Source organism: Vipera berus (assembly GCF_964194415.1).
Source record: "Vipera berus genome assembly, chromosome: 3".
In the NCBI taxonomy this organism is placed as follows: Eukaryota; Metazoa; Chordata; class Lepidosauria; order Squamata; family Viperidae; genus Vipera; species Vipera berus.
In genome coordinates, this window is record NC_138204.1 from 131,045,453 (window position 1) to 131,070,455 (window position 25,003).

Here is a 25,003-nt window from a genome sequence, read left to right on the forward strand (position 1 = left end):
TTTATCATGCTGATATTTGTGTTCATGAAAGCTTGTCTAATTTCTACTTTCTACTTTCCTGATCTTTACTGTGCCTGGATTTTAAACTGGTGCCTGTTTATACTACTGCCATCTACATTAAGTGCTGCATTTTTCTACAAGAATTATTGGGCAGCAAAATCTCTATTAACACTTTACCCAGAATGACCAAAGACAGAAATAAGAACAAACTTGGAAATTTCTCTCTGAACTTTTCATATTAATTGATCATCAGTCCATTCTCTACAATTTCCAACGGTAATTGTCCAACTGCGGAAAGCAGCAGTGCAGTCCCTCAATACTAAACACACTAAATCCAGACTAAAGCTATATATTACACATTCATATCTTGTCCGGCCTTATCAGCTTTTTTCTTATCAGTGGGTTTTTGTTTTTGTTTTTTGGTATACCTGCAAGTTCTGTAAGAAGTTTCCTGCTGTCATCAGTTTCAAGGACTCCTGCCATGATGTCATAATGCAATTTTTCTCCAAGTCTATCTTAGTAGCATTTACTTTCCTCTGGAATAGCAGCAACACACAGTCCATGATACGCATAATAAGATGAGGTGGCCGACCCAGCGTACGGACAGTGGCAATGTCTGCTGGCTTGATTGTCTACATTATTGAAAGGATGGACAGAATTAGGACCTATCACAGTATTTTTTAAAAGTGCCTGAACAAAATCAGCAGGCTTTTCATTTAAAGGCATTCCACGGGGGTTCAACATCAGCCAATTACACCCAACTACTGTATATTCAGAAATTAAGATAATTAACCATTCACACTTGTTGTTAAGCCCAGACCACGACAAGCATCAAATCTTGGTATGTATTTATCCATCCTTTGCATAAAATCATTTAAGACATATCCCATCATATCAGGTAATAGCACCTAGCCAATCTTGGTGTATTTCAAGGAATTAAACAGGATCAGATATATTAATATTTGGAAGGAAGCCTAACAGGAAACCACAGGCTTGTAGGCTAAACAGTCTATGTTGCTTCCAATAACATTACATCAACATGTCCATGTAATCAGGGAGTTTTTGCCTTACTTAAAATTATTTTACAATAGCTAATATATGAACATGGGCATGTGCTTCTGCATAAGTGGGCGCACACACACACACACACACATAGAGAGAAACATTTGTAAGTCTGCTTATGAGATTAGTTGATACAGATTAATAAAAAAGAAATACAATAACTGTTTCAACTTTAGCCTTCAACTGCTCTGAAGTGAAGTGATTATTGTAGTTAATGTGGATACTGGAGAACAAAACATATTTAGTATAGGTAAATGTTAGATGCTATTCCCCAGACTGCGATCATAATGTATATATATCACATCATTTCTCTGTGTTTCTGCATCAGATGGTACTTCTGTTTCTGTCAAATTAAACAGGCAGTGGTTATTTGAACTGATGTGGTCTGCAGTTAATTCTTCTAATGCTTTCTGCCAAGTGGCTGATCTCGGGGTTGTAAAATGTGAATGCAAATCAGTCATTTTACCTACATATTGACAGTGACTCCTTGGAAGTTTATATTTAATAACATTAATTACATTGCAGGACCTACAGGGGACTGCCTGATATATGAAAATCCTGATAATCTTTAATATTGGCTGACTTCTTGAAAGAAGCAGATGATGCAACATTTGGGCTCTGTGATTAATTCCTTCCAATAAATGCAGTTCATTGGTACTCTGTGTAGAGTTAGTAACTGTAGAATGCTATGACAGGGTTTTGTTTTTTTTACTTCTTTGACATGTTTTCACTAATAACAGATACCTTTCCTGTCAAGTTGGAGATTGCAGGGTCTATCACCAATGCTATGTGTCGTCTTCTTTTTGTAAATTCTTTTCATACTGTAAATTTGTAAATTCTTTTCAAACCTGAGCAGCTATCATAGAAAGACAGTGAATCAAGGGAACGGCTGGGAGGGGTGGGTGGCGAATGACATAATTTCACCCATAATGGAAAGGGAAAGGAGAGAGCCCACACATTACAGTTTCCAATCTGGAATATATTTCTGAGAGGACAGCATATCTGTGGGAGGCAGACCGTGGATTTTCCTTTCATCCTTTATTAACCTGTAAAGCAGCTTCGGCCTCTTCTAAAGCAGGTTTAGCAGCCTCTAATTTTTCCTCAGCACTAGCCTTGTCTACTGAAATTCTGTCTACGATAGCCTGGGCTTTGTCCTTCACTTTCTGAACTTCGGCTTTCACCTTTTCAGCAGCCTGAGCTTTCACTGTGACTTCTTTTAACACCTATGGAAGACATTAAAAAAAAAGAATGGAAGAAAATAAATGGAGAAGCAAGTAACTATGGTTGCAGAAAACAATTCTTTGCCAAGAGTTTACATACTCATCAGTTAACAAAATTCTTTGGCTTTAGCAAACAAGCAGTGTGAGATCCCATAGGCCCAAAGCAACCTAATGTTTTGTTACACGATATTTACCCTTAGCATTTTAGGCTTGCTGAGCCCCAAAGTGCATGGGGCTACGCATCATGTAGGTAAGGCTAGGATTTTGTGTGGGTTCTTAATAATTTTATCTGTGATATATGCTTATCTTAGGACTTATGATGTGACTTTCTTCTGATTCTCATTTCAAAACAGCCAGGTATTCTAGCATCCAGAGGCAGAAGGACCGTAGATGGAGGAGACCTAAGGGCTGCATGTTATATGATGTGGCCTTTTTATGACAAACAATACCAAGCATCTTCAGCTAATCATAACTGAAATTCAGAGAGTTAACATTTGTAGAAGGTCACCAATTAGGAGAAGTCCACTAACTAATTTTCTTTCAGGTTTTCCCATTAGTGAAGGAGGTGAAATAAACACTCTGGACTTTACCATATCAGCTTTTTCATTGGCAATCTTAAGTTCTTTCTCTTTGGCTTCCAGCTCTTTACTCAAAGCTGCCACAGATTCAGAAGCCTCTTTCAGTTTCTCCAATCCAGTATTCATTCTGAAATGTATAAAACCATCTTTTAAATATATATGTGTGTGGTTGTGTGTGTGTATGTGTGTATATATGTGAGTTATCCTGCAATACTGCATTTTAATCACTGTGCCACCACAGCTCTTCACAAGCCTTTTACAAGCAACCAATTCAGATCTCTTAGCAGTATTGAGACTGGTTATTGAGTTTAGCTATTTAGGAGCTAAACAATAATTGACTATAAGAGTATCAAAACACTTCACCTGTGGGCCAAGGTCTGCACCTCGGCATGTTTTTCTTTGTATATAGCTTTATATCCTTGAATAAAGGACAGATAAGATTTGGGAGTCACATGGGTTGATCGACGATATCTTTGAAAGTAGTCAACGCATTTTTCAGCAACTCCATCTTGGAAGGAACCCATACACTGCACCATCTGTTTTTTTATATCTTCAGTGCAATCAATTTCATATGACGACAAGAAATGCTCCGATACTAAAATGAGATTTAACACCTATTAGTATAAAGGAGCCTTGGTGGAGCAGTGGGCTAATGCCTCCTTAAGTAACACCAGCTGCCTGCAATTAGTGCAGGTTTGAGTCCCACCAGGCTTAAGGTTGACTCAGCCTTCCATCCTTCCGAGGTAGGTAAAATGAGGACCCAGATTGTTGGGGGTAATAAGCTGACTTTGTAATAATGCCACTGGGGGGGGCTAATAAGCAGGCGTATACATAGAATGAAGGCTATTGCTAAGCACATTGATTTGTGCTTCTTAGATTGTAAGCCGCCCTGAGTCTTCGGAGAAGGGCGGGACATAAATGGGATTAAAAAAAACACTATTTCATTCTTTGGCATAAAAAAAGTAGGATGATTTCTGACCTACTTCTAAAAGTGTAAGAATATTGTGAGGGAAAACAAGGCTAACCCTGTAAATTTCTTTTCTTATCCACTCTTATTATTCTTCCCAGACCCCTACATCTCACTCGTTATCTTGCACTTCTCTCCTTTCTTGAAAACAGCAAAATCTGAGCTCCTCTGACATGCACACTTAACAGATAAGTATGAACTGGGTGATATCCAGGGGAATTGCAGTGGGCAGGGAGTCAACGTGGAAGTTATAGCCTCATGATGGAAGTCCACCCATTTTTTATATGCTTTGTGTGCCCATTGCACATCAAAAGAAGCAGACTTTAACTGCATGAGGATCTTAAGTTTTTGACATGCCTCTTATTTGCAGATGCCCCTGATGATCTCATAATTAAACCCATCACCTCACTCTAATATATTGATATATTCAACAACATTAAATCATTGCTAACTATATGACTTTCAAGATATGCAAATTATAGGCGAAAGGAGATGAATGGTTTTAATTGCCAGAGTAATTCCGGTCTTGGTGTATTTTTCTTTCCCTTTTTTGATGCAGGTTAGACATTATTATTTCTGCTCTTTCTTATTTGTACATCACAGGATCTCTGCTTATCATCTCAGGAGTGAAATCAGCTTCTTTCTTTTTACTGATGGGAAATCCTCCTTCTGTAATTATTGGGTGCAAAGCTAGTATTCTTGTCTTGATAGAATTAAGAATCCCCTTGCTTTAAGAATAAGTAAATGGGCCTCATTTAATTTTGTCATTTGCATTTCTCACATCAAATTATCTGTTTCAAAGAAAGACATTCAACTGCAGTGTGCTTTCTCAATCACTAATGCTTCACATGTGGAGACAGAAAAAATCGCTATTATCATCATCACTGAAATGCCACCAACACAGTAATTTCCTTGTATAGCCTTGTTCTTAGGTTACCCTAATTTATTCAAAACTTTTGAGTCTTGCCAGACTATAAAAATAATATGTTTAAATTTTGAAGATAATATTCTAAATTTATTTTTCTCTGGAATGGGAGAGGAAGATATAATCAATGTATATGCATCAAAGCAACTCTCAAAATAGATTCTGAAACAGTTTTTCCTTCCACAACCTCTCTGTTGTTCTACTCAGAATACAACACTGATCTCAGAGAAAATGATGTATTAGAGAAGAAATTTTCATCATGTTAAAACTACTGACAAAATTATAATCTTTTCCAATAGCTAAACATCTCAAAACTCACCTGCAACCAGGGCATCTTTGGGCCAACGGCTAAACCAGTCTATAGTGCAACCAGAAATGAGTGCAGGAAACTTCAAAGCTCTGTTTCGGAATTTTTCACCCACTGGTGAAAAACAAAGAGCCACATGCAGGTTCTGGCGAACTCTAGTCATGAAATAATCATATACATTCTCATTGGTGGGGGGACGTCGTGGGTGCTCTCTCTTCATAACTGGAATGAGATCGCCAATGATTTCATCAATTTCATCACGAGCAAACAAGTTGGATACCTAGATGGGAAGGACATTTTTATTGTACGCCACACAGAGTCAGCTGTCAATTTTTTTAAAAAAAAACTTATTCATGTAAAGATCCTTTACATGAATAATTCATTCATATATTACCAAAAGATTATTGTATTCATTTGAAATTTTGAAGTTCAAGAGCTTATTGTTAGAGCGTTTCATGACTTTAGAGTTGACAGTTAAAGCATTTTAATTACAATCCATTTATTGCTATTTTATTAGCTACTTTGAATGCTAGTTTATGGGAAAAGATAGGATATGCCAATAAATATTCACATTTAATTTTCCTTTCTCTTCCCTTTTATTCTTAAAACCTGGAGTCATCCAAATGTTGCTGAATTACAACTCCTAATCTGCCTTGCTAGCTAAGTCTTCTGGGAGACGATTGTCTGTAATATTTGGAAAGTGACAACTGGCTATCTCTGAATTTTTGCCCTAGAAATAAAATATCCTCAATCTGTGTGATTCTACTAAAGTTTTTCTCCAACTCTGTCTTTACTGATTTATTGTACCTCAGTAGTAAATTAACTAAAGACTAAGAGCTTGATCTGCTCTATGTTTACTCAAAAATCAGTATTCAGTGGGTACGTTTTTTTTCATCAGCAGTGAACTCAAGCACAGAACTTTACAGAATCAGTCTCACTACAGCTTTATCAGCCAAGCCCTCTGTTTATGAAAACCCAGAGCTCACTCAATGCCAAGAGGCAAAATGAAAGTCCTACTTCTCCTGATGATAGAACATTGTTCATATACTCTAGGAAAGCTTCGTCTTTTATTTCATTATCTGTAAAAATGAAAGTGATTCCTTTTCCTTGCTGCCCAGCTGTCTTATACAGATGCTTCAAGTCTTCCATCAAATTAGATGCATTGTAGGATCTAGAAAAAGGAAAAGTAAAATGCTGTAGTCACAAACATTCCAAGCTTGAAATAATTTTGATTGAAGCAACATGCCTTAAAATGAGAACAATTTATTTTGGCCTTTCTGCCCAGTGCCTGTTTAATGGTTGTAGTTTTTAGAAATATGTAGTATATCTACATGGTTACATCTATGCATTTTAATGCTCTCCACTATTTAAATTTATTTCTCAATTTGTCTATTGTTTTATCCTTCATTTCTGTTTCACTGGTCTAAGCTGTATAATGTTTTGATAATAGAGAATGTAAACAAACCAGGATTTCTGGTCTTGTGCAGTAGCGCAGCAGCCAAGAGATTTGGGGGCTCCATGCCCTTCAGCTGATTTTCTTCCTGTTAGGGGACCCTAAATGGGCCAGAAGTTGCCCCAAAGAGGCAGCAAAAAAGGAAGGAGGTCCTGTGGACCACAGAGAGACAGCGATCGACCTGATCGGTCCAGGAGAAGCCTTCCAGAAACCAACAGGAGAAAGGCGAGCTTAACTTCAGAGTCTAACCCAAGCTACAAGCAACCAAAGTCAAAACGTACTATTTTAAGCTGATTGTAAACAGCACATTTAAATCTGGGTAAGAACATCGATTTTCTCTATCCTACTTATCAACTTTCCTGAAAAACAAAAATACCAAGAAGCAAAAACTTCCAAAAGTAAAGGAGGGGGATTTTTGTCCCACCCTTTTACTAATAGAAGCGGCGAATTAAACCTTTTATGGAGGACCAAAACATATAGAAATGAAATGAAATGAAATGAATATAAAACCTAAATTTGGATAAGTTCTCATTTTAAAGGCAACTGTTTATTTTGAAAATTGAAAAATAAACTGGTGCTGACATCTAGTGGTGGATAAAGACCATGACAGTTATGGCTTTCATACAGGACTTGGCAAAATCTGGAAAAAACTAATCTGTGCTTGTGACCTGCAAAGCTCTAACAATAGAGAACAGCTGTGACAAAAAAGAAAACAATCTGGGCTGCAGACAAAGAGAGAATTATAAACCTCAGAGGGAAAAAAACCTTTTTGAACATATAAGGAACGGTTGCTGGAATTGGGTATGTCTAGTTTAATGAAGAGAAGGGTGAGGGATGACATGACAGCAGTGTTCCAATACTCGGGGAAAGCCACAAAGAAGAGGGGGTCAAGCTATTCTCCAAAGCGCCTGAAGGCAGGACAAGAAGCAACAGATGGAAACAAATCAAGGAGAGAAGCAACCTAGAACTAAGGAGAAACTTCCTGACAGTTAAAATAATTAACAAGTGGAACAACCTGCCTCCAGAAGTGGTGAATGCTCCAACACTGGAAGTTTTTAAGAAGAGACTGGACAGCCATTTGTCTGAAATGGTATAGAGTTTCCTGCCTGAACAGGGGGTTGGACTAGATGACCTCCAAAGTCCCTTCCAACTTTATTATTATTATAACTTTTCAGGATTACAAATATCTACTTAGCTGTGACTCCAGAGAAAAGAAAACTTTGATTCTTGGCCATTATGGAAAATCAGAGACTTGCAGAAAGAACTTATCAAGAAAAAATAAATACCTTTCAAGAGGAGACATATAATATGCTGCAACTAATTCAAACAACAATGATTTCAAACCACAAAGAAATCCAAAATAACTTTGAAAACATAAACCAATTCATCTCTAATTTAACTTTACAACAACAAAAAATCCCAGAAAACAACAGTAGAGAAGGAAAAAGATAAAACAGATAACGGAACACAAATTCAAGGATAGAGACTTAAAGATGGAACTTAACAAAACAAAGAAGTATGATTTAACCCAAGTGGAAAATATTTACAAGAAATAATGGATTTGGAAAAGACAACTTATAATTTAAGACCACAAGACAAATTTGAGGATAAGAAAAAAGACTGGACAAAATGGATTGTGGATATGTCAGGAACACCACTAGAACTGGAGAGGCAAAAAATGGTAAGAGAAACAGAGAGAAAAAGAAAGAAAAAGATTTTCAACAAACATGAAAGGGCAAATGACTGTAACAAAGATATTGTACTTGCCTTACCTTTTATATCTACAGTAACACTTACAAGAATATGGAAAGACTTTTTAATTCAGCAGAACATACTGATTAAGAAAGATACTGGGCAAAAGAAAAAGACCAAAGTGAAAATTAAGAAAATAGATGATGGGACCTATCAGAGAGAATATTTAAAAAAGAAACACCTGTTTGAATATGGTTAAAGAAATAGAAAGATTTTGGATATGAATTTTATTTTAAGAGGGAGGAGCCCCTCAGTTAACATAGTACTCTCTTTTTCTTTTCTCTTATTTTATTTCTTGATATGAGTAATATAAAAGAGTTGGAATGACTTATATAAAGGAAATGTTTTAGATATTTAAATGTGATTGACTTTAAGAAAATTACAATGGATTAAAATATGTTTTGAATAAGAGTTAAAAGACAAGATGACTAGATTTATTAAATGGAATATTTAAAAATTAAACATATTTTTAATTATGGTAAAAACGAATGGAAAAATTTTGGAAATAAATATGTATTAGCTTAAGGGAAACATAGATTTTAAGTAGCATACTATCTTTTTATTTTTCTCTAATTTTATTCTTCTATTTTTTTAGTCTTATTTATTCCTTAAGTAAGGTAAAAGTATTGGGACAGCTTACATGAGAAAAAATAGAGTTAAATATTTAAATGTAATTAACGTTGAGAATAGCACCAGAAAGAATGAAGCGACTGGGCCAAAGCCTAAAGGATGCTCAGCTGTGGATGTATCTGGTGGTGAAAGGAAAGTCCAATGCTGTAAAGATTTTTTCTCCATAGCAACCTGGAATGTAAGATCCATGAATCAAGGAAAGCTGGACGTGGTCAAACAAGAGATGACAAGACTGAACATCGACATCTTAGGAATCAGCAAACTAAAATGGACAGGAATGGGTGAATTTAATTCAGATGACCATCAGGTATACTACTGCGGGCAAGAATCCCTCAGAAGAAATGGAGTTGCCTCCATAGTCAATAAAAGAGTAGGAAAAGCAATACTGGGATACAATCCTCAAAATGACAGAATGATCTCAGTTCGAATCCAAGGCAAATCATTCAATATCACAGTAGTCCAAGTCTATGCCCCAACCACCAGTGCTGAAGAGGATGAAATTGACCGGTTCTATGAAGACCTACAGCACCTTATAGAACTGGCACCAAAAAATGATGTCCTTATCATCATGGGGGATTGGAATGCTAAAGTAGGAAGCCAAAAGATAACCGGAATAACAGGCAAGTTTGGCCATGGAGTACAAAATGAAGCAGGGCACAGGCTGATAGAATTTTGTCAAGAGAATACGATGGTCATAGCAAACACTCTTTTCCAACAACCCAAGAGACGGCTCTACACATGGACATCACCAGACGGTCAACACAGAAATCAGATTGACTATGTGCTCTGCAGCCAAAGATGGAGAAGCTCTATACAGTCAGTAAAAACAAGACCTGAGTGTGGCTCAGACCATGAGCTTCTCATTGCAAAGTTTAGGCTTAAACTGAAGAAAGTAGGGAAAAGCACTAGGCCACTCAGATATGAACTAAATCATATCCCTGTTGAATATACAGTAGAGGTGACAAATAGATTTAAGGAATTAGATCTGACAGAAAGAGTGCCTGAAGAACTATGGATGGAGGCTCGCAACATTGCACAAGAGGTAGCAACTAAAACCATCCCAAAGAAAAAGAAATGCAAGTAAGCAAAATGGCTGTCTGAGGAAGCTTTGCAAATAGCTTTGCAAAGAAGGGAAGTGAAAGGCAAGAGAGAAAGAGAAAGATACACCCAATTGAATGCAGGATTCCAGAGAATAACTAGAAGAGATAAGAATGCCTTCTTAAATGAACAGTGCAAATAAATAGAAGAAAACAATAGAATAGGGAGGACCAGAGATCTCTTCAAGAAAATTGGAGATATGAAGGGAATGTTTCATGCAAAGATGGGCATGATAAAGGACCAAAATGGCAGGGACCTAACAGAGGCAGAAGAGATTAAGAAGAGATGGCAAAATTACACAGAAGAACTATACAAGAACGAGCTTAATGTCCCAGATAACCATGATTGGGTAGTCACTGACCCCCGAGCCAGACATCCTAGAATGTGAAGTGAAGTGGGCCTTAGGAAAGCTGAGCAACAACAAAGCTAGTGGAGGTGACAGTATTCCAGCTGAGCTATTCAAAATCTTAAAAGACGATGCAGTAAAAGTGCTACACTCAATTTGCCAACAAATTTGGAAAACTCAACAGTGGCTACAGGGTTGGAAAAGATCAGTTTACATTCCAATTCCAAAGAAAGGCAGTGCCAAAGAATGGTCAAACTATTGCACCATTGCACTCATTTCACATGCTAGTAAAGTTATGTTTAAGCTAGACTCCAGCAATATGTGGATCAAGAACTACCAGTACAGGAAGGATTTCGAAGAGGCAGAGGAACTAGAGATCAAATTGCCAACATACGCTGGATCATGGAGAAAGCTAGGGAGTTCCAGAAAAACATCTACTTCTGCTTCATTGACTACGCTAAAGCCTTTGATTGTGTGGATCACAACAAACTGTGGCAAGTTCTAAAAGAGATGGGAGTACCAGACCATCTTATTTGTCTATTGAGAAACCTTTATGTGGGTCAAGAAGCAACAGTGAGAACTGGACACGGAACCACTGATTGGTTCAAAATTGGGAAAGGAGTCTGGCAAGGCTGTATATTGTCGCCCTGTCTATTTAACTTATATGGAGAGCACATCATGAGAAAGGCAGGGCTAGATGAATCAAAAGTTGGAATTAAGATTGCCAGGAGAAATATCAACAACCTAAGATATGCAGATGATACCACCCTAATGGCAGAAAGTGAAGAAGAACTAAAGAGCCTCGTGTTGTGGGTGAAGAAGGAGAGTGCAAAAGTTGGGTTGAAACATAACATTAAGAAAACCAAGATCATGGCATCTGGCCCTCTCAATTCCTGGCAAATAGATGGGGAAGAAATGGAGGTAGTGACAGATTTTATTTTCCTGGGCTCCAAGATCACTGCAGATGGAGACTGTAGCCAAGAAATTAAAAGACGCTTGCTCCTGGGGAGAAAAGCAATGGCAAATCTAGACAGCACACTAAAAAGCAGAGACATCACCCTGTCAACAAAAGTGCGTATAGTCAAGGCTATGGTCTTCCCAGTTGCAATGTATGGCTGTGAAAGATGTATGGCAGAGAATGAGGTGGCTGGATGGAGTCACAGTAGGCGTGAGCTTAAAGGGACTCCAGAAGATGGTAGAGGACAGGAAGGCCTGGAGGAACATTGTCCATGGGGTCACGATGGGTTGGACACGACTTAGCAGCTAACAACAACAACAACATTGAGAAAATCTTAACCAGTAAGAATGTCTTGAACATTGTGGGGAAAACAAATGTAAACAAGAACTGTAAACAGGATCTATGATGAGGCAACCAGAATGACTAGATAGAAAAGAAATATTATACTGATGTGATTATCTGTAGAAATATTAGAAAAAATTTTATACTCCATTGTTATCTATCAAAACAACAAAAATTGTATTAAGATTGGCAAAAGAGAACATTATGAGAAGAAGAGGAAATCAAGTAAAGCTATTATGTGGATTATAGGTCATAGAAAGCAACTGTTAGTGAATGTTTTTAAATGTAAACCCAGACAACACACTGTTTACCAAATATTAAGGTAACTATGTTAAAAAAATCAATAAAATATATTATTGAAAAAAACCAAACCAGGCTGTTTTGATACATACAGAGTTTTTATTATGGAATTTGGGAAAAATTAAAAGTCCTATCAGTTACTCAAATGCTAAATTTACTTATTTTAAATGGAATACTGTATGTTTAAATGGAATATCTATGAAGCACAACTGAGGACTAATTTACAAGCAGAGCAAGGGAAATCTGAATTTGTGGCAGAGATTTTCAAATCCATTTCAGATAACAGAGATAGTAACTATTTGCCTGAAAGAAAGACTAGTTTCTTTTCTCCAAATAACTTATTTTTAAAATGAGAGGATTGTAGTAGATTTACTGAGAGATTTCCCCTCCCCTCTCTCTCCCCCCCTCTGTGTGTGTGTGTGTGTGTGTATGTGTGTTCTCTTAAATTCTGAGCTATGTTTTCCATTATTATATTGTCAGATATGTATTCCTATATAAATGTCTATCTATTCTTTTTTTTTCCAGGATTGTAGAGAAAATTAGTTTTTTATGTTGCTTCATTTTTTTTAAAAAAACCCCACTTTGAATGTTATCTTCTGTGTTCTAGATAAAGGTGAAAAATTGCCATTGCCTTTTCTTTAGTACAAATGGTTATTATTTTCCTGTAGTACTGAATTTAATATTCAACCTATAACCATTTCTAGAAGTTGAGAGAGTTTGCATTCAATCAAATCAGGGAGGCAAAATAGTTCATAAAGTAGGCTAATGATTATATAAACCTTCTTAAAATTAGAACTAGCACAATAATATGTTTTACATGTTAATTATTTGATTTCTTTTATAAATTAAGCATCCATTCTAATACCGTGCTTTATTCAATAGTCACCTTGTTAATGTGATCTGGAATATATCATAGCCTGCAATAAACGATGCCAGTTTTGTCAAGATTTGCTTTCCAGATCCTCCAACACCAACAAGTAGGGCATTTCCTCGGGGAGTACGGATCACGCGAGAGATCTACAAAGCACAGCCTCATTTTGTTGGTTATACATTTAGAATGACACAATATTAAGCAGACCCTTGATAACTTCCTGCATTGCACCACATTTTTAATATTGATAGCACAATGGTGATCCCAGTCTTTGTATTGATCATTCCAAAAACTCCTTCCATAAATATAAGCTCCAGGTTTGGCCACAGACAATTTCTTTCTACTGGTAGTATCCAGGACAAAATTATGCTTCTCTTATTCATTGTACAGAAGCTTATGAATTAGCATTTGAATCCATACTGTGATGGTCAGCATCTTCTATCATATCCAAGTAGTGAGTCTGGCTTAAAATAACATGAGCAAGTACCTGGAACAGTGTATAAGCTGGACTGATAAATCTTTCCCAAAAGCCCACCTGTGATAACAATTCAGGCCACTAACCCAAAAAACTGTCACTACTTATATAATGAGTCAGTGCAACGATACAGATACAATTACTGTTTAATACAAACAACTTTTCTGACAAGGAAGATCATCTGGGTTCAGAAGTATATTTTGAGTTCTTATTTGCATAGAATTTTCTCTCTCAGAAAAGTGCATAAGACCAGTGTCTTCTGTTCTATGGAGGTTGCACTAATAGACTCAAACTCCGAGGACTGAGGCACTGATCTCTTCACAATGTCACAGTCACCTTAAGAGGCCCTACATACAGACCATGCTGTACTGTCAAAAGAACGGGCCTGATTTAATATAGTGGTAGAGGTAAGCTAAAGCATTACTGAAGTATCACAAGCTAAAGTATCACAATCTATTGGTTGCTGGAACAATGATTTATTTCTGCTTAGCTGACAAATCTCTCTCCTGACTACTTCAATTTGACTATCCTTAAAAGAAAAATAAAGCTGTGCCTCACAGAGACTAGAGCAAGACCGCTGACTAAAGCAGAACTCTACAGGAATGACAGGTGAATTAGGGACAATCAAGATTGTTCTTGCCCCCTATAATCTGCCACCAAGATAGCCATCATATGCTTGATAGTAGAGCTGGTCCTGCTTAACCTTCATCCCCATCCTTAGTACAGTTAGTATTTGGTGCATAAGAATGAATCTGTTTCTCACTGGTGTCACTTCTATACCCACAATATTGTTATTCTCTAAATCTGCTTTTTTTAAAAAAAATAACAAACTCAGGATACCATCCTTAATAAGAGCAACATATAAGCTCTCATGTTTAGCATTTCTACAAAGTGTACGACAGTATCCAGTAGTGGCCTTGCTTACTCCTGCAGGTGACTGGGTGCATGATGGAGAATTTTTTAATTACAAATTAACATACAATAATTTTGCAAGAGATTTTTATTGGAGGAATGGGGAATGCTTTTTGTTTTCTTTTATTGTAAAACCAATGATAGATGCTCATCTTTACCTCAGTTCAGTTTCTTCTACTTTGAAAGATTTGACTTTTAGTTCTCTAGTGGCAACACTCTGATCATGAAAACAGCATTTTATGGAACATTTTAGAGTACCCATGGGTAAGTCTTCATTCAAGAAAGTTTCACTGATTACATCTGAATATTGTTAGAATTTGTGCATATGAAATTGATGAATTATCAAAGGTTCAACTCAGGTATCTGAAATCACCAAAACTTAACTAAAGCAATTGTCATGTCCACCAATACCTTTATTAAGTGAATCATAGCATCGGTAAAAAACACCAAATCCATTCCTGCCCCACGGATACTCTCATTATATATTTGCAAAAACATGTTCAAACGGTCCTTCAGGGCACTAAAAGATTCAATGGGTTCATATATTTTAGGCACGTCAGCTTCTGCTTCCTCTGGTTCCTCTCCTATAAGAAAATCACACTTCCAATTAGTATGAATTTGTGTATCATTCCTGTATGTCTTCTAACTTTACAGTCTATTTGCTCCTGAAAAAACGAAGAGCATTAAAATGCATGAATATTGATGAATACAAATGCAATACTGACAACAATGAGAAGCAGCGCAGAAGAGTAAGATTTAGCAGTCATCCAGCTTAATGACCTAATTAGTGAGAACAAATAGAAATTTTAAAAGCTGTCATTCTGGCTGTTTGTACAGGGATGTGGCTGATGAGCTCCTATGAACTTTGCTGACCAAAGTGAATGTGGCAATATTTTTTCCTCCTTTTTCAGAGCTTTAAAGGAATAAACTGAAATCTTGTGTTTGTGTGGTTTAACAAGGAAATCTGGCTCTTAATTAATACAGGCATCCCAATTTTTCAAATTTAAAAGGTTTCAAGCCCAGAACCTCCTAGTCTGGTCCAGCCTTGAAATGAGCATCTTTTTAAAAGTCTGGACTTTTTTTTTCCAGTAATGTTGGAAAGAATGGCTATTTTGGAATTGGAATGGAACTTTGTTTATTTCAACTTTGAAACATTTTGAATACTTGTATTAATTAGTTATATAACTTTATAATGCTTCCTGAAAAAATTCCCCCACATCCAATCACTGAAGGTATGCACATACTTCTCCCAATCCAATTATATACATAGCAGTGCACAAACAAATTAACCAAACTATTTCTTCCTTGCATTCTCTCTAATTTGTCCCAGTTGGCTGCTTTCTCTAGAAGAAAATATAATTTAATATCATATGCTGAAATCTTAAAATGCCAAAACACATGTTCCAGAGTCCCAATTAAACTCAACTCTTTCGTAATGCAATTTTTTTTCATGGCATGGCAGTACTTCTCAGCTTAGAGTTTGGAAATTACTGAGAAGAGATAGCAAGAGAAGAAATATAAAGAGAACAAATATATTGTAGCTGGATAACATACTGCAGTAGGAAAAGCAAGAAACAGAGACAACAAGATGTGTAGATCAGTGATCCCCAATCTTTCTGGCTTTGTGGACCGACAGGGAAGGGAATGAGAGAGAATGGTTATGCGCAAGTGGGAGTGAGGTGTGCTCAGCTTCATTTGCGTGAGTGGCAGACACACAGACCTGCCGTTCGCACAAATGGAGCTGTGTGCGCTTGCCAGTTCCGAATGGGCCAAGGTGGGGTAATGGGCTGCAGCCTGTGGGTTGGGGACCTCTGGTGTAGATGACTCGCTAGGAATAGAGAAATACCTGTGGTACCTTTGGAGAAACTGGAAGCCACATATGCTGAATTGTACGGTATATTGTAACCACTCTGTCTATAAAAGTGGGCCATTAAAAAAAGCAACCATAGTAAGCAAGAGTTTACATGCAAGAATTATGTCCATGCATTCAGGTCATGTTCTTATAACTCCCTCCTAAAGTGAAGACTTGGCCAATTAATTTCCCTCCTTTATGAGAAAATGTCAACACATCCTGATTTGTGGAAGAAGCTCCTGAAATTGGAGTAATGCTTAGCAATATGAAAACTAGTGTAAGAAAAAAAAGATTTCGAAGCCTATTTGCAAGTTCAGAGAAGGACATCCCCACTCAGCCATTTTTCAAAATGCCATACTTGCATACTATGTTAACCGAAATTAATTTAAATAAAAGACACTTTGCGCTAAACTAGTTTTTGAACCATGCAAAACAAAATGCTAGTACTACAGTTAATTGCTCAAAGTAAACTCATCTCAAAAGCTGAATCAAGCATTAAAGCAACTTCAACAAAATTATGGCAGAAAAGAAAGATTTTTAAAAATGCCAGTTGGGAGGATATCTCAAGTCTTTTAAGATTTTTTTTATGTATTATGACAACTGGCTTTACCAACTATTTTATCCGATGTTGAGAATATCTTTTTCCTATATTGTTTATAAAGCTGGAATATTTATCTTTGCTGAACAACATCCCAGTGCTTACTTTCAGCTTTATCAGATTGCTGGATCAACTATTAAGAAGCATGCTATATATATATCTAAGAAATTATTCCGTTAGACTATGTTTTAAAGCAGAATAGAAATAAAAATCCAAGGTCATTATCTTAACTACAATTAGCCATCCTTGGTACATTGACAACTATGAAATTAAAGATGCACTGCTAAGTGCAGAACTCAAACTCTTAGAAGAAATGAGGCAAATCTGACAAGATCAGAAGCCTCTAGCTTACCTTTGAGAGACTTTCCCTTCAGACCTAGTATGAAATAAAATGTGTTTCCATTTAAATAAAATATATTACTTATTTCTTACAAAGGATTGTTTATAGCTTTCCTACTTAATTCTTGAAGGGACAGATTTATCAAGTGGTGTGGAAGATACTGGATCATAGATTTTTCTCATGACTCATAACAGTGAGAATCTAGGCATGTTCTCCTAGAAGGTACTTCCGTTATATTTAATGACAGCCATTTTAAAACATCATGTACAGAAATTAAAAATCCAAGCATACTCTGATCACAATTCTGAGTCCACTGGAACTGTATTCAAAGTTAGCATATTTGGAATTATATATTCTGGAATAAGTGGTGGTGAGAACTTACCTTATAAAATATAAAATAGACTGAAGACAGACTTAGTTTGAAGCTCATACTGTCAGCAACTCATGCAAATTAACCTGCTTTTACTTCTTCTGTCCCTTCTAATTATCTCAACTGCCACGCATAACAATCATCATAATATCTCTGGGCAAATGCTTCTTCTAATATTCACACTTTAAAGCTATTCAGGAAGTGGGTATAATTAAGCAGATCTTTATGGAATGGTGCATACCACATCAGTAAATAACTTTGAAGGGTTTGACAAATTGTATATAATTCCCTTATACTAACTGGGAACTAATTGAGACCTCCTCTACTGGGAAATTATTGGTTTATCCAGCATTATGTGAACCAGGCTTGGAGAACTCCTTAGCTTGTCCATTTTGTGGGAACAGCAGTAGCCGTTTTCATGCCATGCATATTAAAATAGATTCTGTAGACATTAACAAAGGCAGTTTTATTGCCTAGATGCTGGGCAGGAAGATTACATAATGTTTGGTTTCCAGCATGAAAGAAAGGATAGACTTCTTCCCAAAGCTGCAACTTCTACAAACAATTCCTTCTCCACCACCACCTCCTTAATTAAACTTTATAATTAGCTTGAAAGCATAACTGTTCTGCATTTCCAAGCCCAAATCTATTACTTCCTTGTATGGTACTAATATCAGGCACATATATTTTCATTTTAGATTAAGTTTACCTGTTACTTCAGGTGCATCTCTTAAGAAATCAACAAAGAAAGCATCCTTGTTGAGTGCCACTAGTGATGCCTTATCACTATCAAGTTCTCCTTCAATTAGCTTTGCCAATGTCAGATCAAACCACTCCACGTCCTCGGGAGTTGTGAAACGATCAGCAATAACACGCTTACACTCATGCTTCCATAGCTTAATGAGCACCTTTTCAGAGAGAGAAGAGAAAAACCACTGTATATAGCTTCACTAAGTTGGAATTTGCGACATTCAAAATAGATGCTTCTTATACATATTTATTTTTTAAAAGATGTTGCATGTGAAGGACTTATTTTGTTACTGAAAGAATGCTGCCCATACTTATTATTAAATATGGGAAATAACCTCAGCTACATTATTTAGGACAGTAATTATTTTCCACATTTATAAATGTTTTAAAAATATACATATATAGGCACAAATCTTGCATCTAACCATCTGTTTGTATTTGCCTGTCTATGTGTATATTTTTTTCAGCTAAGAACTAGGGAAGGTAAAGAAGACAAGGGACTCCAGAATCTCTTTTTAATTGGTTTCCATTTGTATGTTTATGTGATATATCCTAACTACCTGCTTTGGGATTGAGCAAAGGCAATTCAGAAATAAGTTAGAAATGATACCCATGAGTCACTAAAGACCTAGCAAGTGTCTTTGTGCAGTGTCTTATGCTTAGTCTTGTCTGCTCACTTGGTTAGTTTATAATTCAATGTACTGTGTGAATCCATTAACTGGGATTACTTCCAGAGTCAATGTAAACAGATGAGAAGAGGGAACATGATCTTAGTGGTACAAAAATTCAACACCTTTCTTTCATTTCAAATCTCACTTACGGATTGCCTTTTGCAAAAAAAAATGTTGACAGTGTGCTCCCTCACATTTCAATTTAGTTTTGTTGCTCTTCCCTGTCATGGTTAACTATCACAAACACCTGTGTGGGTATCTAAAAGCAGACCTTTGCTCAAACCCCTCCCTGCCACCAAATACAGCACAATTTCATTTGCTCTGTGCCTCTAGTCTGAAAGAAGGAAATAACTTCCCTAAATAATGCTTGGTATACCTTCTATGGTGTAAAACAGGAGTCTTCAAACTTGGCCCTTTTATGACTTCTGGAATTCAACTCCCAGAATTCCTCAGCCAGCATGTCTGGCTGAGGAATTCTGGGAGTTGAAGTCCACTGCTCACAGGCAACTGATCAGGAACTCAAGTTCTTATATTTGTAAGCAACCTAATCTTTAATTGGACCAAGTCACTGGAATTCTAGAAAGCCCATTTCTAATTGGCTCTGTCCAGGTGAATTTTTAATTGGCCCAGAATTTCCATTACTGAGTGATGTGGTCCCAATTACCACCATTAACCAAATCCCATGGTTGTTAGTCAAGTAAAGTCAGTAGGGCAGCCAGCAAGTTGCAGGTCTCCGGCCAGAGACAGGTAAGTGGCTGCTGCTAGGTGAAGGGGTGTGAGTGAGTCAAGAGGGTGCCCCAGGGTGCACAAGACACACAATATATGTTGGGGAGGGTGGGTAAAGATGTGGTGTGAGTTGGGAAGAGTATGTGGGAGTGCATGGCAAATGCAGAGACTAGGGAAGGACGGATAGGTGGGAGAGACTTACCCAATAATTTGCAATTTCCTTGGCAGGCTTCCCGTTTCTGGAGAAGCCAGCACCAAAGGAAGCAAATGGTGATCATGTGACTGTAAGATGCTACAACTGGTCATAAGTACAAACTGATTGCCCATCTCCCAGATCACAATCACAAGACTGCAGGAGTGCTGGAAAGATCAGAACTCGGAGGATTGGTCACAAATACTATTTGTTCAACACTGTTGTATCTTTGAGTAATTATACTACTTATTCGTTCAGGTAAGACTGCTGAAATTTTTTTATTCTTTATAATGTAGATTGATTAAGGCCTGTTCTATCTTGGTGTGACATAGAACCAATTAGAAGCTGGCTTGTCTTGAATTCTAGTGACATGTATTTTACCTGCACTAATACATTTAGACTTAGTGCTTGCAATTAAATTCTGGGCCTGTAGTTCCTACAGTACAATGTTTAAAATCTGAAATAAAAATGCATCCAATATAAAAAATCTGAATTGAATCAAAGACATCACCTAATACAGTATATGAAAATGACATATGCATTACTTACATTGGAATCATTGATTACTTCTGAAATAGTATTCAGCATTCCTTGCCAGATCCTGGAAAGGTCCCGGAGATTGAACACATAATGGAATTTGGCCGGAGTTGGTAGCATTTTTATCTTTGTCATTTGCCACAACCGGCGGGTCAATGGGACCAGCTTAGCAACCGTTGCTCTCACTTCTTCCAGAAAACCTCTTTGGCTACAATAATGCCCTGTGCCAATCACACCTGGAGAATTCAAGTTAGATATCTAAGAAATCCACCCACTTCCATGTCTTACCAATACCACTAAACAACGTCATCCAATCACATTAAGATCTGTTAACTGAGAGCAGCATAGAAATAAATTTAATAAATTTAATAAATAAAAAATATTAATTAATTAAAATATTATATTGTGATACCTAGCAAATGAATGCACTTATTTAAAAATGCCTGAAAAAATCATTGGCCCAAAACACACAAGCCAATACTAAGGTTAGGCACGGCACAGAGGGATTTAAAACAAAACAAAACAACCCATCCACTGAACTTCCTTTTTCAATCTCCAACAATGTACATTGGTGAAAATAGAATATCTCAGGAAAGTGATTTTAGTATAAATTCCCCAAATCACTGATCTCCCATATACATTCATTCCTTTAGTTTAACAGAGTTAACCTTTTTGGTTCACCCTTTTTACAGTTATGTTTCTGGGGTTGGTTTTTTTTCCCCTCCCTCTCTTTTGTTTTAGCGCTCTTTTGAAAATAATGACAGACATTAGCAGTCTAACGCTAATGCTGTAATTTTAATGCACCTGCTGACGTGGTGGAAGGTTTTATTTACACCTCCACTCAAATTTTTTCACTTCTCTTGGTTTTTCAAAGTAAAGCAAGCACTAAGCGCTACCTAATGAGCAACAAGTCTAAATAACCATTATGTTTTACCAAAAATCTTGTCAATGGATGGGTTAGAAGGCAAGGTGCAATTAAACACAGAAAACTGTCTCTTCAGTCTCTGAGGGATGTCGTTTCGTCCACCACCAGGGTGTATCATGGCAGCCAAAAACTGGATATCCACAATGTTGGTGAACTCTCCAGGCTTCTCCAAATTATAAAACCCATTTTGCTCCATCAGCTGCCTAACAATCTCATTAGTGACCTGCAAGAAAGGTTTTGGGATTAAAAACACCCAAATGACTATTTTTGCAGACATCTACGTTTACACAGCAGATTATATGCATAAAACAACAGAATGGATCTTACTGCCTCTTCTTTCCACCATAACTTTTCCAATTGATAATACTATAATTTTCCCAGGGAGTTTTTTTATCTCCATATCTGGGCCCAGCTGGGCACATCTTTGGGTCTTCCATTCTTCAGAAGAACAACAAGCTGGTGTTAGCTGAACCCCAGTTCCATCAGAGATATAACAGATGCAGCGCTTACTATTTCTAATTCTGATTCAAAAGGTTCTGACCAGAAATTGGAGGCAAAAACATCGAGTTCTCAAGAAGTTCTCAACAGAAGGTAACAAACCAGATGGCAGCAATAAAGAGAAGCCTATAGAAACCTGAAGCGGTTCTATGGTTTACTCACTAATTCCTTGGTCTTTGCCACAGTCATCAGCTCTGCTTTCACAAAGCAATTTTTGGTTTCACATAACTCTCCCAGAAGCGTCCCCTCCCCACTTGTTAAAAATTATGGAGGACCCCAAATGAGCATTGGTTTGTATGGATTTATGTTTTTTTTTACCAAATTAAACATTAAAATTGATCTATTTGCTGCCACTACCACTTCTCATAATTGGTTGTGATTTTAATATTGCATTTAATGTTGCATTGCATTTAATTTCACAGACCCCTGAGAAGTTCTTGGGAGATCCCCAGGGATCCTAGGACCATACTTTAAGAAACACTGCGCTAGACAAAGTGTAAAACTTGATATGCAGTATTATGAGCAAGCACAATCACAAGTGAATTTCCTGGTTTATGACCAACTTATCTACTCTGAAACCATTCAATCAATCAATCAGTCAGTCAGACAGTCATTCATTCAGTCACTGGATTTGCATGCTGCCTAATCTATTCACACTCACAATGACTTATATACAGTAAGTTAAAGCACTCGTGGTAAACTATAGTAAATATAATTGATTAATTAATGCATTAAATCCATAACAAAATCTTACAAGTAAATAATAATCCCATCATTCTGTATTTTGCATATACAAAAAGGCCTTCAACCACTAAAGGCCCTATGGAATAATGTGGTTTAGATTATCATCCTGAAGATTATTCTGGGGGCCAATTTGGAATAGTCAAAAACTTTTTCTGAGATGAATATATTAGAGGAATCAAGGAAATTAGGTTATAAAACACTTTTTTTCTATTTGGTTTTCACCGATTACAAAATACAATCTATTTCAACCATACACTATATATCCATTTGGGTTTAAAAAGGAGTTCTGTTAAATACAACCCTCACATCACTTGTACCGTTCCTGGATGGCTCCACATCTTCATGAACACCTATTATTGCCCCCGTTAGGCAACATAGTCAATAATCGTGCTATAAAACTGAGGATTTGAGGGATGAAATTTCTCACTGGCATGATTTCCGCCTCATCAAATATTTTTTGACTGTCTCCATCTCTGTAGCTGATAAATTGCTATAGTGCCACAATAGTTTCATATTAATCTTCTAAGACTGAGCAGAAAGGCAATTTTGATGCTTACCCTCACATGTTTTTTTTTTTCATTTCAAATTGCCACATAACACTTCAAAATGAAGAAAAAATAGGATTAGAGCAGGGCACTGGCTGGGTATAAATTTTTGCTCTCCATTATTGGTCAGATAGAGCAGAGTTCCCCAACCTATGGGCTGCAGCTCACTACTGGGCCACGTGAGTGGCTGGCCAGCGTACGCACACATATGCGTGCACTCACCCCTTCTCCTTGTGCCGGTGCTAGGAGAGCTGCAAGCCTCTTGCCAGTGCTAGAAGAGCCACAAGCCTCTCACCAGCACTAGGAGAGCCGCGAGCCTCTCGCTGGTGCTAGCAGCCACATTTGCGTGTGTGTGCATGCATGCATAAAGGTGCTGTCCCTCCCTTTCCCACCGGGCCACCAACCCAGAAATGTTGGAGACCCCTGAGATAGAGGTAGTACTGGTTTAGTTATAAAAAGTTAGGTCAAGCACGAATCTTTCTGAAATTATTCTGAGGGTTTGCAAGTGAAGGATAGGTGTAGACCACAGGTGTCAAACTTGCCATGTCACGTGACGCATCACGACGTATCGCGACCCTTTTTGCGGGCCGGCAGTTTGACACCCCTGGTGCAGATGTACTGAATAACTATCCCTATAAAAGCCCAGAAGGAGTATTCTATTATCATAAAGGTAGAAACACAAGTCCCAGTGAGAAACTTTGTGATTCCTCTTAAGCCTGAGCAAACTACCAAAATTAATGTGAGAGGTCTGTCATTCAGAATCAAATTAGAAATTCTCTGCTGACATATAAGGAACTCATGCATTATTGAATTGTTCTCCAATACTAACAAATCCGAGCAAAACATTAATCTTGATCTTAACTATTTCTCCAAGTCAAAATGTTTCATTGAGCGATGTCAAGAACTGATGATGCAAGCATCTGACCTGATCTCCCCATTCATTAATTACAGGCATATTCACATCATCTATGAAGACCGTCATTTTCTTTCCTGCGGGAGGACCATACGTTGTGCCCATGCGCTTGTCCACATAGCTTTCTATTGTGCGCTGCAAGAGACACATGAATTTATAAAATAACTTAGCTGTAAGCATCTTTTTTATAATCACTACAGGAAAGGTTGTGTGTTCTGCAAACTCTTGGCTTAGAACAAAAGAACTTAAAGCAACTGTAAGAAGAAATGTACTATAAAGTTAAAAACCTTTAGTCAGAAAGTCCTTCAATACTGAGATTCCAACAAACAATAAAATATTCTTGGCCAATCTGGATATTAAAAGATATCCCCGCTTCAAAGGGTTGAACAGAATAATCCCATATTCCAAAGATGAAGAGAATAAGGAGAAAGAAATTCGGCCATTACCTGCTCTGAAAGACGAAAAGAAGCCACAACACAACATCTCTTCTGCCAGAAAAGGTTATAGTGATAAATGATTCTCAAGTGACACACACACATCAAGGAATACTAACTTATAGTACCTATTGCACTCTTCTGGTAATTTTGGCAGAGTGCTTATTATTGTCAGGACATTTACTTAGAAAATAAATCATCCCATTTAAGTCAATATGAGAAACATCTTGCAAAGGTCTATGCTATTCTATTCCAGGCATGATAGTGTTAACTTACCTATTCTAACATTGCCTGAATGTTCAGCCAACATATCTCTAAGGCAGAATTAGTGGAATTAAAATATAGAGCTGCACTCTAAGGCTGCAGTCCCAAACTATTTGGGCGATATCTATGCCAATTCAACTGAATTAATTTTACAATCGACATACAGTACAGGTAGTCCTCAATTTACAACGTTTCATGTAGTGACCAAAGTTACAACAGCACTGAAAAAAGTGACTTATAATCATTTTTCACACTTATGACCTTTGTAGCATCCCCATGGTCATATGATCAAAATTCAGAGGCTTGGCAACTATTTCATACTTATGACCATTGCTGTGCCCCTATTGCGACCTTTTGACAAGCAAAATCAATGGGAAAGTCAGATTCACTTAACAACCGTGTTACTAATTTATCAACTGCAGTGATTCACTCAACAACTGTGGCAAG

At 37.1% G+C, this 25,003-nt stretch overlaps 1 protein-coding gene across 1 annotated transcript in view; it reads right to left on the reverse strand.

The window, feature by feature from the left end:
- DNAH5 (dynein axonemal heavy chain 5) overlaps window positions 1–25,003 on the reverse strand; it is a gene marked incomplete at its 5' end in the record, with an annotated part of 158,139 nt that overhangs the window by 49,908 nt on the left and 83,228 nt on the right. The window contains 12 exons of the mRNA XM_081325578.1: window positions 429–632; window positions 2,109–2,285; window positions 2,873–2,987; window positions 3,224–3,455; window positions 5,072–5,339; window positions 6,077–6,230; window positions 12,825–12,955; window positions 14,608–14,780; window positions 18,066–18,264; window positions 20,246–20,469; window positions 21,168–21,381; window positions 23,871–23,993. Coding sequence (XP_081181704.1) covers window positions 429–632; window positions 2,109–2,285; window positions 2,873–2,987; window positions 3,224–3,455; window positions 5,072–5,339; window positions 6,077–6,230; window positions 12,825–12,955; window positions 14,608–14,780; window positions 18,066–18,264; window positions 20,246–20,469; window positions 21,168–21,381; window positions 23,871–23,993 — 2,214 coding nt within the window. The remainder of the gene's footprint in view (window positions 1–428; window positions 633–2,108; window positions 2,286–2,872; window positions 2,988–3,223; window positions 3,456–5,071; window positions 5,340–6,076; window positions 6,231–12,824; window positions 12,956–14,607; window positions 14,781–18,065; window positions 18,265–20,245; window positions 20,470–21,167; window positions 21,382–23,870; window positions 23,994–25,003) is intronic.